Source organism: Anolis sagrei, chromosome 1 (genome assembly GCF_037176765.1).
Source record: "Anolis sagrei isolate rAnoSag1 chromosome 1, rAnoSag1.mat, whole genome shotgun sequence".
NCBI classification, from domain to species: Eukaryota; Metazoa; Chordata; class Lepidosauria; order Squamata; family Dactyloidae; genus Anolis; species Anolis sagrei.
The window spans coordinates 4,732,333-4,744,643 of NC_090021.1; the positions used below are offsets into that span (position 1 = coordinate 4,732,333).

Below are 12,311 nucleotides of genomic sequence, written 5' to 3' on the forward strand. Positions count from 1 at the left end.
AAGAAGGAGCCTCCACCACACTCCGGGGCAGAGAGTTCCACTGCTGAACGGCTCTCACAGTCAGGAAGTTCTTCCTCATGTTCAGATGGAATCTCCTCTCTTGTAGTTTGAAGCCATTGTTCCATTGCGTCCTAGTCTCCAGGGCAGCAGAAAACAAGCTTGCTCCCTCCTCCCTGTGGCTTCCTCTCACATATTTATACATGGCTATAATATCTCCTCTCAGCCTTCTCTTCTTCAGGCTAAACATGCCCAGCTCCTTAAGCCGCTCCTCATAGGGCTTGTTCTCCAGACCCTTGATCATTTGAGTCACCCTCCTCTGGACACATTCCAGCTTGTCAATATCTCTCTTGAACTGTGGTGCCCAGAATTGGACACAATATTCCAGGTGTGGTCTAACCAGAGCAGAATAGGGTGGTAGCATTACTTCCCTAGATCTAGCCACTAGGCTCCTCTTGATGCAGGCCAAAATCCCATTGGCTTTTTTTGCCGCCACATCACATTGTTGGCTCATGTTCAACTTGTCCACGAGGACTCCAAGATCTTTTTCACACGTACTGCTCTCGAGCCAGGCATCCCCCATTCTATATCTTTGCAATAAGTTTTCCCAGTTTTGTGGTAAAATTAGGTGCCTCGGCTTATATTTGGGTCCACTTAAACTCATGTGTTTTGTGCATTGGCATATTGCTGTCCCTAATAGTTCAAAGACATACCTAGGTACATCAGATTAACAGCTTAGAAGCCTTGCATGAATGTCATTTTCCAAAAAGGTTATGACTAACACACTGGTTCCCAACTTTTTTTTTTTTTTTACCAGGGACCACTTTGACCAAGGACCACTCTCCAACATTAGTACCAAAAGGGTTATGAATCAGTTTTTGGTCAATTTTAGACTCGGCTTGTTTATTTGTGAGGCTGATTCAGAAAATTGCATTGGGTAGACCAAATCAGCTCGTTTTTGATACAGAACATATGCCATCCAAGAGTCCCTATCTGCTTTCCCACAACCTTATTGAATAATCTAGAGCTGATGTGGTTTATCCAATGCAATTTTCTGAATCAGCACTCCAAATAACCCCAGGAACAGGCCTAAAAAAGCAGTGTTGCGCTGTGTTATTATCCGTAGCAGTAACAGTGAGGCCACAGACCAAATTTTAGTTATTGCGGATCACTGGTCGTCCACGGACCACAGGAGAGAACAAAGTGCTCTCACAGGCCATGCTTTTTTACCAAGAGGTTATGGCATCATTTTAAATTTTTCAAAAGGTCATGACTTCTAAAGAGGTCATGCCTTTCCAATGATCATAAAATCTCCAAAAGGTGATAGAGACTTCCATTTTCCAAAACAAACAAACAAACAGACACACTTGGGAGTAATTCTAAGATCTTCAAACTGAGTTAATTGTATCCCTTATTATTCTATTCACCCTAGATAACCCTTAATAAGTACACTTCTGCTTTTAGCAACACTCTTCTAATTCATAAATCCAACAACTGACATTTGCCCCTGTTGCTGTTGTTGTGAAAACACAATGACATTTGGTTCTCTCCTGACGTTTTGCCTACATCTGTGGCAGGCATCCTCAGAGGTTGTGAGGAGAAACTCCTTCTGGAACATGGCCATACAGCTTGGAAAACACACAACAACCCAGTGATTACAGCCATGAATACGCTGACAGTTGTTTTTGCATATTTTCACAACAACGAAAGTCGGTGTGCTGGAAGAAGGAAAGACCACCAGGACTGAAGCGATGCTCCTACACCATCAATTCTGCTAGGTTGGTCATGTTGTCGAAATGCCCGATCATTGCCTCCCAAGGCAGTTACTCTACTCCCAACTCAAGAATGGGAAATGTAAGGTTGGTGGACAAGAAAAGAGATTTAAAGATGGGCTTATAGCCAACCTCAAAAACTGTGGCACAGACACTGAGAACTGTGAAGCCCTGGCCCTTGAGAGCTCTAGCTGGAGGTCAGCTGTGACCAGCAGTGCTGCCAAATTAGAAGAGGCATGAATGGAGGGCGAAAGGGAGAAACGTGCCAACAGGAAGGCATGTTAAGCCAATCCTGACCAGGACCGCCATCCACCTGAAAACAGATGTTCTCTTCCAAATGTTGTTTCTAGACGACTGTCCAGCATTCCTATGAAACAAAACTTGGGTTTCATTGTAAATCTAAACTGTACAATTTTCATCTAGTATCATATGCATTTGAGTCCAATATTTTCTTGCCTTTCTGCAAAAGCACAATATTATAAACATATCCCAATAATATTTTTCTGCATTAACGATTATTGCCTCTGTACGGCTCAGATCGGAGCTTTCCTAACGGTGTGCCATGACAAACTAGTATACAGGGTGTATGTAGATTTCATCTCTTAAATAAACTCTTTCCATACTCCAGGCATTTCTAGGGTTTCTCCCTAGTGTGGGTACTTCGGTGCGTATGTAGACTTGAATTACGAGTGAAACTCTGTCCATATTCAAGGCATTTAAAGGGTTTCAACTGAGTGTGAATCCTTTGATGTGTATATAGACCTGAACTCTGAGTGAACCTCTGTCCATACTACAGGCACGTATAGTTTCTCCCCAGTGTGACTCCTTTGATGTGATTGTAGATTTCCACTCTGAGTGAAGCTCTGCCCACATTCCAGGCATGTATAGGGTTTCTCCCCAGTGTGAGTCCTGAGATGTGAACGTAGACCTGAACTCTGAGTGAAGCTCTGTCCACATTCCAGGCATTTATAGGGTTTCTCCCCAGTGTGAGTCCTGAGATGCGATCGTAGACTTCCACTCTCAGTGAAACTCTTTCCACACTCCCAGCATTTATAGGGTTTCTCCCCAGTGTGAATTCTTTGATGCGAACGTAGATGTCCACTCACAGTGAAACTCTTTCCACACTCCCAGCATTTATAGGGCTTCTCCCCAGTGTGCGTCCTCTGATGTGAACGCAGACTTGAGTTATGAGTGAAGCTCTGTTCACAATCCGGGCATTTATAGAGTTTCTCTCCAGCGTGAGTCCTCTGATGTGAACGTAGACCTGAATTATGAGTGAAGTTCTGTCCACACTCCAAGCATTCATAGGGTTTCTCCCCACTGTGAATCCTTTGATGTGAACGTAGACCTGAATTATGAGTGAAGTTCTGTCCACACTCCAAGCATTCATAGGGTTTCTTCCCACTGTGAGTCCTTTGATGCTTACGTAGACCTGAACTCTGAGTGTAGCTTTGTCCACATTCCATGCATTTATAGGGTTTCTCCCCACTGTGAATCCTTTCATGCGAACGTAGACTGCAATTCTCAGTGAAGCTCTGTCCACACTCCAGGCATTTATAGGGTTTCTCCCCACTGTGAGTCCTTTGATGTGTTTGTAGAGACCAACTCCGAGTGAAGCTTTGTCCACACTCCAGGCATTTATAGGGTTTCTCCCCAGTGTGAATCCTTTGATGCCGATGTAGATTTGAACTGTGATTGAAACTCTGCCCACATTCCATGCATTTATAGGGTTTCTCCCCAGTGTGAATCCTTTGATGTGAATGTAGACTTGAATTATGAGTGAAACTCTGTCCACACTCCAGGCATTTATAGGGTTTTTCCTCAGTGTGTGTTCTTTGATGTTTATGCTCCTCCCCAGTATGAGTCTTTTCATTGTGCTGGAGATGATCTCTCCATGTGAAACCCTTTTCACACTCCAGGCCTTTGGAAGCTTTCTCCTTCATGTTAGCAGTGATATGGGTGTTGAATTGCAATACAGATACGCTCTGCTTTTTCTTTTCTTATCTGCAAGTGAGGTCAAGAATTCAGCAAGATCATCACCCTGAGAGGTGACTCCGTAGAATCCTCATTTCCCTGGTCAAGAAAGAAGCAAAAGATCAGTGATGAAAGCTAGAAACCTTCTTCAACTGCAAGATGTGCCCCCTTTCCCTTCATGGGTCATGTTGAAAATGGAAATACCAAGAAATGCAGGAATTGAGGTCTCAAGCACATACACAGATACCAGCCCAGGCAATAACAGTTCTTAAAAAAAGTAAGGGTGTCACTCACTGGATAATGGGTTCCACTGAATTACCAGGATGTGCTTAATGCTGAGGGACAAAAAGATTACTGGACTGCCCCCGAACCCACAATGGGTCCCAGGTCCGCTTCCTGAACATCCCAAATTAGATGCCTGCTGTTCTGTGTGTGTGTGTGTTTACATGGAACACTTTGAGAAACAAGCACCAAAACAGCCCATGATATGGTTCCGATATGTAGACGAAGAAGAAGAACCAAACAAGTTCCTGGACCATCTCAATAACATCCCCCCAAAACATCCAATTGACCAGGGAAAAGAAAATGAAGGAAAACTGCCATTTTTAGGTGTCCTAATCATCCACAAACCAAATCAATAATTGGGCTACACACTGATAGATGCCTACATAAAAACTACAACCATCACTCAGGTCAAAAAAGAGGCCCAATGAAAGCCCTGGTAGACTGTGCAGACAGGATCTGTGAACCCCATCTCCTCCAATGTGAACTGAACCACCTAAACCCGGTTCTTCGGGCCAATGAGCATGTATTCTAGGACAGAAATCAGAAGAGCTGCAAGACCAAGAACAAGCAACGAGAGCAAAGACAAAAACCCACCCAGAGGAAAAGTGTTCTTACCATAATCAAGGGAACCACTGACCACATATGGAAGCTGGTGAAGAAGTACAACCTACAAACAATCTACAGCTCCACCAAGATAATTCAACAAAAGCCACACTGAGCAAAGGATAAGAAGGATCCTCTAACACAAGGGTTCTCAAACTTTTAAAGCCGTGCAGCTCTTCTGGAATGAAAACTTTCTCATGCAGTCCCAAGTCACTTTCGGACACAGGGCCGCATTGCATTTTAACATTCACAGATGGTGAATGTTAATGAGAACTAATTGGAAAAAAAACCCCATGTTCACTGCAAATATCTTGTTTATAATGCAAAAAGGAAGAAAGAAAAAGAAATACAATGTTTAAAATGAAGAACAATTTTATCCAAAATAAACTTAACTCGGCTTACGTGTGGTAAATGGGCAAGAAAGGGAGAAGGCTTGGATGTTGGGAGTGGGAAGGGAAAGGCCTTGTTGTTGTTGTTCATTCGTTCAGTCGTCTCCGACTCTTCGTGACCTCATGGACCAGCCTACGCCAGAGCTCCCTGTCGGCCGTTACCACCCCCAGCTCCCTCAAGGTCAGTCCAGTCACTTCAAGGATGCCATCCATCCATCTTGCCCTTGGTCGGCCCCTCTTCCTTTTGCCTTCCACTTTCCCCAGCATCATTGTCTTCTCTAGGCTTTCCTGTCTCCTCATGATGTGGCCAAAGGACTTCCACTTTGTCTCTAGTATCTTTCCCTCCAATGAGCAGTCGGGCTTTATTTCCTGGAGGATGGACTGGTTGGATCTTCTCGCAGTCCAAGGCACTCTCAGCACTTTCCTCCAGCACCACAGCTCAAAAGCCTCTCTCTTCCTTCGCTCAGCCTTCCCTAAGGTCCAGCTCTCACATCCGTAGGTGACTACAGGGAAGACCATGGCTTTGACTAGGCAATGGATCTTCGTTGCAAGTCTGATGTCTCTACTCTTCACTATTTTATCGAGACTGGACACTGCTCTCCTCCCAAGAAGTAAGCGTCTTCTGATTTCCTGGCTACAGTCTGCATCTGCAGTAATCTTTGCACCTAGAAATACAAAGTCTGTCATGGCCTCCACGGTTTCTCCCTCTACTTTCCAGTTGTCAATCATTCTTGTTGCCATAATCTTGGTTTTTTTGACGTTTAGCTGCAACCCGGCTTTTGCGCTTTCTTCTTTCACCTTGATTAGAAGGCTCCTCAGCTCCTCCTCGCTTTCGGCCATCAGGGTGGTGTCATCTGCATATCTGAGGTTGTTAATGTTTCTTCCAGCAATTTTCACCCCAGCTTTGCATTCATCCAGCCCCGCACATTGCATGATGTGTTCTGCATACAAGTTAAAAAGGTTGGGGGAGAGGATGCAGCCTTGCCGTACGCCTTTCCCAATCTTGAACCAGTCTGTTGTTCCGTGGTCAGTTCTGACTGTTGCTAAGGGAAAGGCCTTAGGTGTGGAGAATGGGCCGGGAGGGCAGCTTGGGTGTGGGTAGGGAGGGCAGCTTGCATGTGAATAGGGAGGACAGCTTGGGTGTGAGGAATAGGCAGGGAGGGCAGCTTGGGTACAGGGAGTGGGCAGGGAGGCTAGCATGGGTGTGGGGAGTAGGCAGGGAAGGTGCCTTGGATGTGGAGAAGTGTGCATTGCGGGCGCCTTGGGTGTAGGGAGGGAGGGGGCTTGGGTGTGAGGAGTGGAAAGGGAGAGCACCTGAGGAGTGAGGCTTGGGTCTAGGGAGTGGACAGGGAGGGTACCTAGGGTGTTGGGAGAGGGCAGGGAGGGCGGCTTGGGTGTGAGGAGTGGGAAGGAGGGCAGCTTGGTTGTGGAGAGTGGTCAAGGAGGGTGGCTTGGGTGTGTGGAGTGTGCAGGGAGGGCACTTTGGGAGTGCAGCTTGGCTGTGGGTAGGGAGGGTCACTTGTGTGAGGAGAGTAGGCAGGAGGGGCAGCTTGGGAGTGCAATTTGGGTGCAGAGAGTGGGCAGCTTGGGTGTGGGTAGGGAGGGCAGCTTGGGTGTGGGGAGTGGTCAAGGAGGGTGGCTTGAGTGTGTGGAGTGTGCAGGGAGGGCACTTTGGGAGTGCAGCTTGGCTGTGGGTAGGGAGGGCCACTTGTGTGAGGGGAGTAGGCAGGGGGGGGCAGCTTGGGAGTGCGATTTGGGTGCAGAGAATGGCCATGGTAGCCAGCATTGGTGTGGGGAGTAAGCAGGAATGGTGCCTTGGATGTGGCATGTGGGTAGAAACAGCAGTTTGGTGTGGTAGGAATGGCAGCTTGGATGTAGGGATAGGGCAGGGGCTTGGGTGTGTGGAGAGGGAAGGGAGGGTGCCTTGGATGTGTGTAGTGGGTCGGGAGGGCAGCTTGGGAATGCGGCTTGGGTATGGGGAGTGGGCAGAGAGGGTTCCTTGGGTCTGGGCAGGGAGAGTGGCTTGGATGTGGGAAGTGGGCAGGAACGGCAGTTGGGTGTGGGTAGGACAGTCGATGGACTGTCACCTTGTCATGGTAAGGGGGCTTGCGTGTTCCAATGAACCTGTGAACACAATGACTGGAGTCATGCACTCCCAGGAGTGGCCGTGGAGGAGGTTCCAGACCAAGAAGAAACTACTGGATATCAAACCAAGAAACATCAAGATTGGTTTGACGAAAATGACAACGAGATCCAACAGCTAACTGAAACGAGATCCAACAGCTAACTGACTAGAAAAGGAAATGCTTCCAAACATGGCAGAGAGACATCAACTGTGCTGCTAAGAAAAAGATCTACGCCAGCACAAAAGTTGAGGTCCAAAGAAGGAACAGAGAACTCAAGAACATCTGGTGGACAAAGAAGGCTGAAGAAATCCAACACCTGGCAGATACCCATGATGCTCAGGGATTTTTCAAAGCCACAAAGGTCATCTATGGACCAAGAAACCATGGCATACAGCCTCTACGCTCATCAGATGGAACCAAACTCCTGAAAGACAAAAAAAATCAATTGCACTACTTTGGAAAGAACACTACCAAAGTCTCCTGAACTGTAGCTCCAATGTGGCCGAAGAGGTTCTCTCACAAATCCCACAACAACAAACCAGGGAAACTAAGGAAAAGGGTTTATATATCTGTGGAGTGACCAGGGTGGGACAAAGGACTCTTGTCTGCTGGAGCCAGGTGTGAATGTTTCAACTGATCACCTTGGTTAGCATTTGATGGCCTGGCAGTGCCTGGAGCAATCCTTTGTTGAGAGGTGATTAGATGTCCTTGTTTGTTTCCTCTCTGTTGTGCTGTTGGAATTTTAGAGTTTTTAAAATACTGGTAGCCAGATTTTGTTCATTTTCATGGTTTCCTCCTTTCTGTTGAAATTGTCCACATGCTTGTGGATTACAATGGCTTCTAAAATTACAATGGCTTCTAAAATTAGAACAGCACAACAACAGAGAGGACAAAAACAAGGACATTTAATCACATCTCAACAAAGGATTGCTCCAGGCACTGCCAGGCAATCAAATACTAATCAAGGTGATCAGTTGAAACATTCACACCTGGCTTCAGCAGACAAGAGTCCTTTGTCCCACCCTGGTCATTCCACAGATCTATAAACCCATTGTCCTAATTCCAACAGACCTCACTACCTCTGAAGATGCTTGCCATAGATGCAGGCGAAACGTCAGGAGAGAATGCCTCTAGAACATGACCGTATAGCCCGAAAAAACCTACAACAACCTAGTGATTCCGGCCATGAAAGCCTTCGACAATACAGTAATATTCAATGTATTGTTGAAGGCTTTCATGACTGGAAACAACCAGGCACATCTTAACACCTCTCAACAAAAGATTTTCCCAGGCTCAGCCAGGCCTTCAAATGCTAATGAAGGTGGTCAGTTGAAACATTCACACCTAGCTCCAGCAGAGAAGAGCTCTTTGCCCCACTCCAGCCATTCCACAGATATATAAACCCATTGTCCTAATTCCAAGAGACCTCACTACCTCTGAGGATGCTTGCCATAGATGCAGGCGAAACGTCAGGAGAGAATGCCTCTAGACTAGGGGTCCTCAAACTTTTTAAACAGAGGGCCAGGTCACAGTCCCTCAAATTGTTGGTGGGCCGGATTATAGTTTAAAAAAAAAAACATGAATGAATTCCTATGCACACTGCACAGCTTATTTGTAGTGCAAAAATATTTAAAAACAATACAATAATTAAAATTAAGAACAATTTTAACAAATATAAATTTATTAGTATTTCAATGGAAAGTGTGGGCCTGCTTTTTGGTTGATGGGATAGGATTGTTGTTATTATTGTGTGCTTTGAAGTAGTTTAACCCTGAGCGAGGGTTAACCCTGAGCGAGGGCCGGGTAAATGACCTTGGAGGGCCGCATCCGGCCCTCGGGTCATAGTTTGAGGACCCCTGCTCTAGACCATGGCCATATAGCCTGAAAAAACCCACAAGAACCTAGTAATACAATAATAATTGTGTTTCTAACCTACTGTGCCGTTACGCCCAGACGCTTTAAAACTTTGACGTGCTGCTATCTATGTCTGAGCGAAACTGCTGGGGTCTTTCTTTAGGCAGATTGAGCTTTCTGGAATAACTGAGTCCACTTCAATTTTAAACAATAAACAGGGTATTTATTCACGAAGTCCTGGTAGACTTGGCTCAGCTTATCAATGCTACAAAACAATCAATGAATAATAAATTCCATCTATATTAATAAACTCTATCTATATTCAGTTAAACTCAATTACTCTATTTATTTATTTATTTATTTATGTATGTATTTACTTTGCTTCTATACCGCTGTATCTCAAGCCCGAAGGCGACTCACAGCAGTTCACAAACAGTAAAAACAGTAGAAACAGCAGTGGTTCCATACAACATATAACAATTGACTTAACACATTATCCATAAATTACCAATAAGCCATTACAATGCACAATTATTACAAAAAACAACCGTACCCAATCTTCTCATCATCCAAGCGTAGTCCAGGTTCGTCGTCCATTGTTCCATTCCTATGTTCCATTACCAGATTGCACTAAATTACTCAAACGCCTGCACAAACATCCAGGTCTTCACCTTTTTGCGGAATACCATTAGAGATGGTGCTAGTCTAATGTCCGTAGGAAGGGCGTTCCACAGCTGAGGAGCCACCACCGAGAAGGCCCTATCTCTCGTCCCCACCAGCCGAGCTTGAGAAGCAGGCAGGATCGAGAGCAGGGTCTCCCCGGAGGATCTCAAAGTCCTGGTGGGTTCATAGGCAGAGATGCGGTCAGATAGGTAGCTTGGGCCGGAACCGTTTAGAGCTTTAAAGGCCAACGCCAGCACTTTAAATTCAGCCCGGTAGCAGATCGGTAGCCAGTGGCTATCTATCTATCTATAGGTCTCAATTAAACTAAATTAATCTATTATACTAAATTACTCAATAAATCTATCTATAACTAAATTAAACTCAATTGTTTTTACAATGATATTTTCTGAGGTACCTGTCTGCCAACAGCACATCATGGATTCTTCCTAAAACTGAAGGGGCAGGGAGATCTCCAAAATGGCTGCTTCTATCCTGGAAACAGGGGCGGGCCCAAAGAGCCACTCTTTGGCCAATTATTGCAGAAGGCCTGCAAACTGGCATTCCTGCCTCTGGCTGCTAACTTTTTAGGCCTTTGCAGAGGCTGCAGAGGCCTAGGTGAAAGGCAAGGGGCAACCAATTTAAGCAACCCAAAAAGACAATAAACCCAGTCTCCTGGGAGACGGAACACTCACCTCCCCTTGTGTCTCAAGGTGGGTGACAGCAGAACTAAAACACATTATAAACATGATTTAAAAATCCCTAAAATACAAATATTAAAATGCTTTTCTATGAAAGGCGCACATTAAAACTTGTTTCTATAAAATATAGATTAAAATGCACAGAAGAGAGATCAAAACACAAGAAGCAGAGTTTGAAATCTATGCTGAAAATGGGATGGGAAGCTGAAGGCAGGCTCTGCAAGGAGGAGACTCCCTCCAGAAGGGCCCGGATGTCTCTCTCAAGGCTTGGCCTCCAGGGAGGGAATCCCTCAGGAAAGACCAGGCCTTCTTCATAGAATGCTAGAATCAAAGAGTTGGAAGAGACCTCAGGGGTCATCCAGTCCAACCCCATTCTGCCAAGAAGCAGGAATATTGCATTCAAAGCACCCCTGACAGATGGCCATCCAGCCTCTGCTTAAAAGCCTCCAAAGAAGGAGCCTCCACCACACTCCCTCCGGGGCAGAGAGTTCCACTGCTGAACGGCTCTCACAGTCATAGAACCCAAGAGTTGGAAGAGACCTCCTGGGCCATCATCCAGTCCAACCCCCATTCTGCCAAGAAGCAGGAATATTGCATTGAAAGCACCCCTGACAGATGGCCATCCAGCCTCTGTTTCAAAGCCTCCAAAGAAGGAGCCTCCACCACACTTTGTGGCAGAGAGTTCCACTGCTGAACGGCTCTCACAGTCAGGAAGTTCCTCCTCATGTTCAGATGGAATTTTTCCCTGCCTTTTGATCTGCCTGAGGCACAAGAGAGGCCAAGAGGCAGGAGAGGAATCCCTGGCCCGCCTCAGCCTGCCTTGGTGGAGTTGGAAGAGGCCCAAATATGTCCCGGATGGAAAACAGAGGAAGAGGAGGACAAGAGGACTTCCACCACCACTCTCACCTTCTTCTTCCTTCCTTGTCTTCCTCTCAGACATGGCGGGGGCGGAGGGGGCGTGGCCTGGGTGACGACAGCGCCACTATGACGCAAAGGGGGCGTGGCCACGGGGCTCACAAAAGGGGCGTGGCCTGCCGGCAAAAGGGGGCTGGACTGGATGGCCTCTGCGGCTCCCTCCCTCCCTCCCTCCCACTTGGGGCTTCTCTCCTTCCTTCCTTCCTTCTGGAGGGCTGCCAGGCTGTCTTGGCTGCAGGGAATGTGGCTGCCATCTGCTGTCCATTGTGAATCTCAAGCAGCTCCAAAGCCCAGAGGGATCCCAGGCTGCACCCCCAGAGGAGGGCCCTGTGTAGGGGGAGGGAGGGAGGAGGGCCCAGCCCCCAAGAATAACAAAACAGGTGGAGACTCCACCTCAGACATCAGAAGAGCGGCAAGACCAAGAACAAGCCACGAGAGTCAAGATGAAGATCCACCCAGAGGAAAAGTGTTCCTGCCAGACATCAAGGGAACCACTGACCGCAGAGGGAAGCTGAGGAGGAAACACAACATACAAACAATCTACAAACCCACCAAGAAAATCCAACAAATGCTACGTTCAGCAAAGGACAAGAGGGATCCTCTCACCTCTGCAGGAGTCTACCGTATACCATGCAGCTGTGGACAAGTCTACATAGGGACCACCAAACGCAGCATTGCCCAGACACGCATCAAGGAACATGGAAGGCACTGCAGACTCCTTCAACCAGAGAAGTCAGCCATAGCAGAGCACCTGATGAACCAGCCTGGACACAGCATATTATTTGAGAACACAGAAATGCTGGACCACACCAACAACCAACATGTCAGACTACACAGAGAAGCCATTGAAATCCACAAGCATGTGGACAATTTCAACAGAAAGGAAGAAACCATGAAAATGAACAAAATCTGGCTAGCAGTATTAAAAAACTCTAAAATTACAACAGCTAAACAGCAGAGAGGAAAAAACCAGGTACAGATTAACACCTCCCAGCAACAGATTTTCCCAGGCTCAGCCAGGCCTTCAAATGCTAA

The 12,311-nt window shown here is 46.5% G+C and overlaps 1 protein-coding gene across 1 annotated transcript; it reads right to left on the minus strand.

Moving 5' to 3' along the window:
- Nucleotides 1–72: 72 nt before the first annotated feature.
- LOC132761674 (zinc finger and SCAN domain-containing protein 2-like) lies at nt 73–11,328 on the minus strand. Its single transcript, XM_067461364.1, has 2 exons — nt 11,268–11,328; nt 73–3,842 (listed from the first exon to the last, which is right to left on the minus strand). The coding sequence occupies exon 2, from the start codon at nt 3,710–3,712 to the stop codon at nt 2,486–2,488; it is 1,227 nt and encodes a 408-aa protein (XP_067317465.1). The 5' UTR covers nt 3,713–3,842; nt 11,268–11,328; the 3' UTR covers nt 73–2,485.
- Nucleotides 11,329–12,311: the final 983 nt, after the last annotated feature.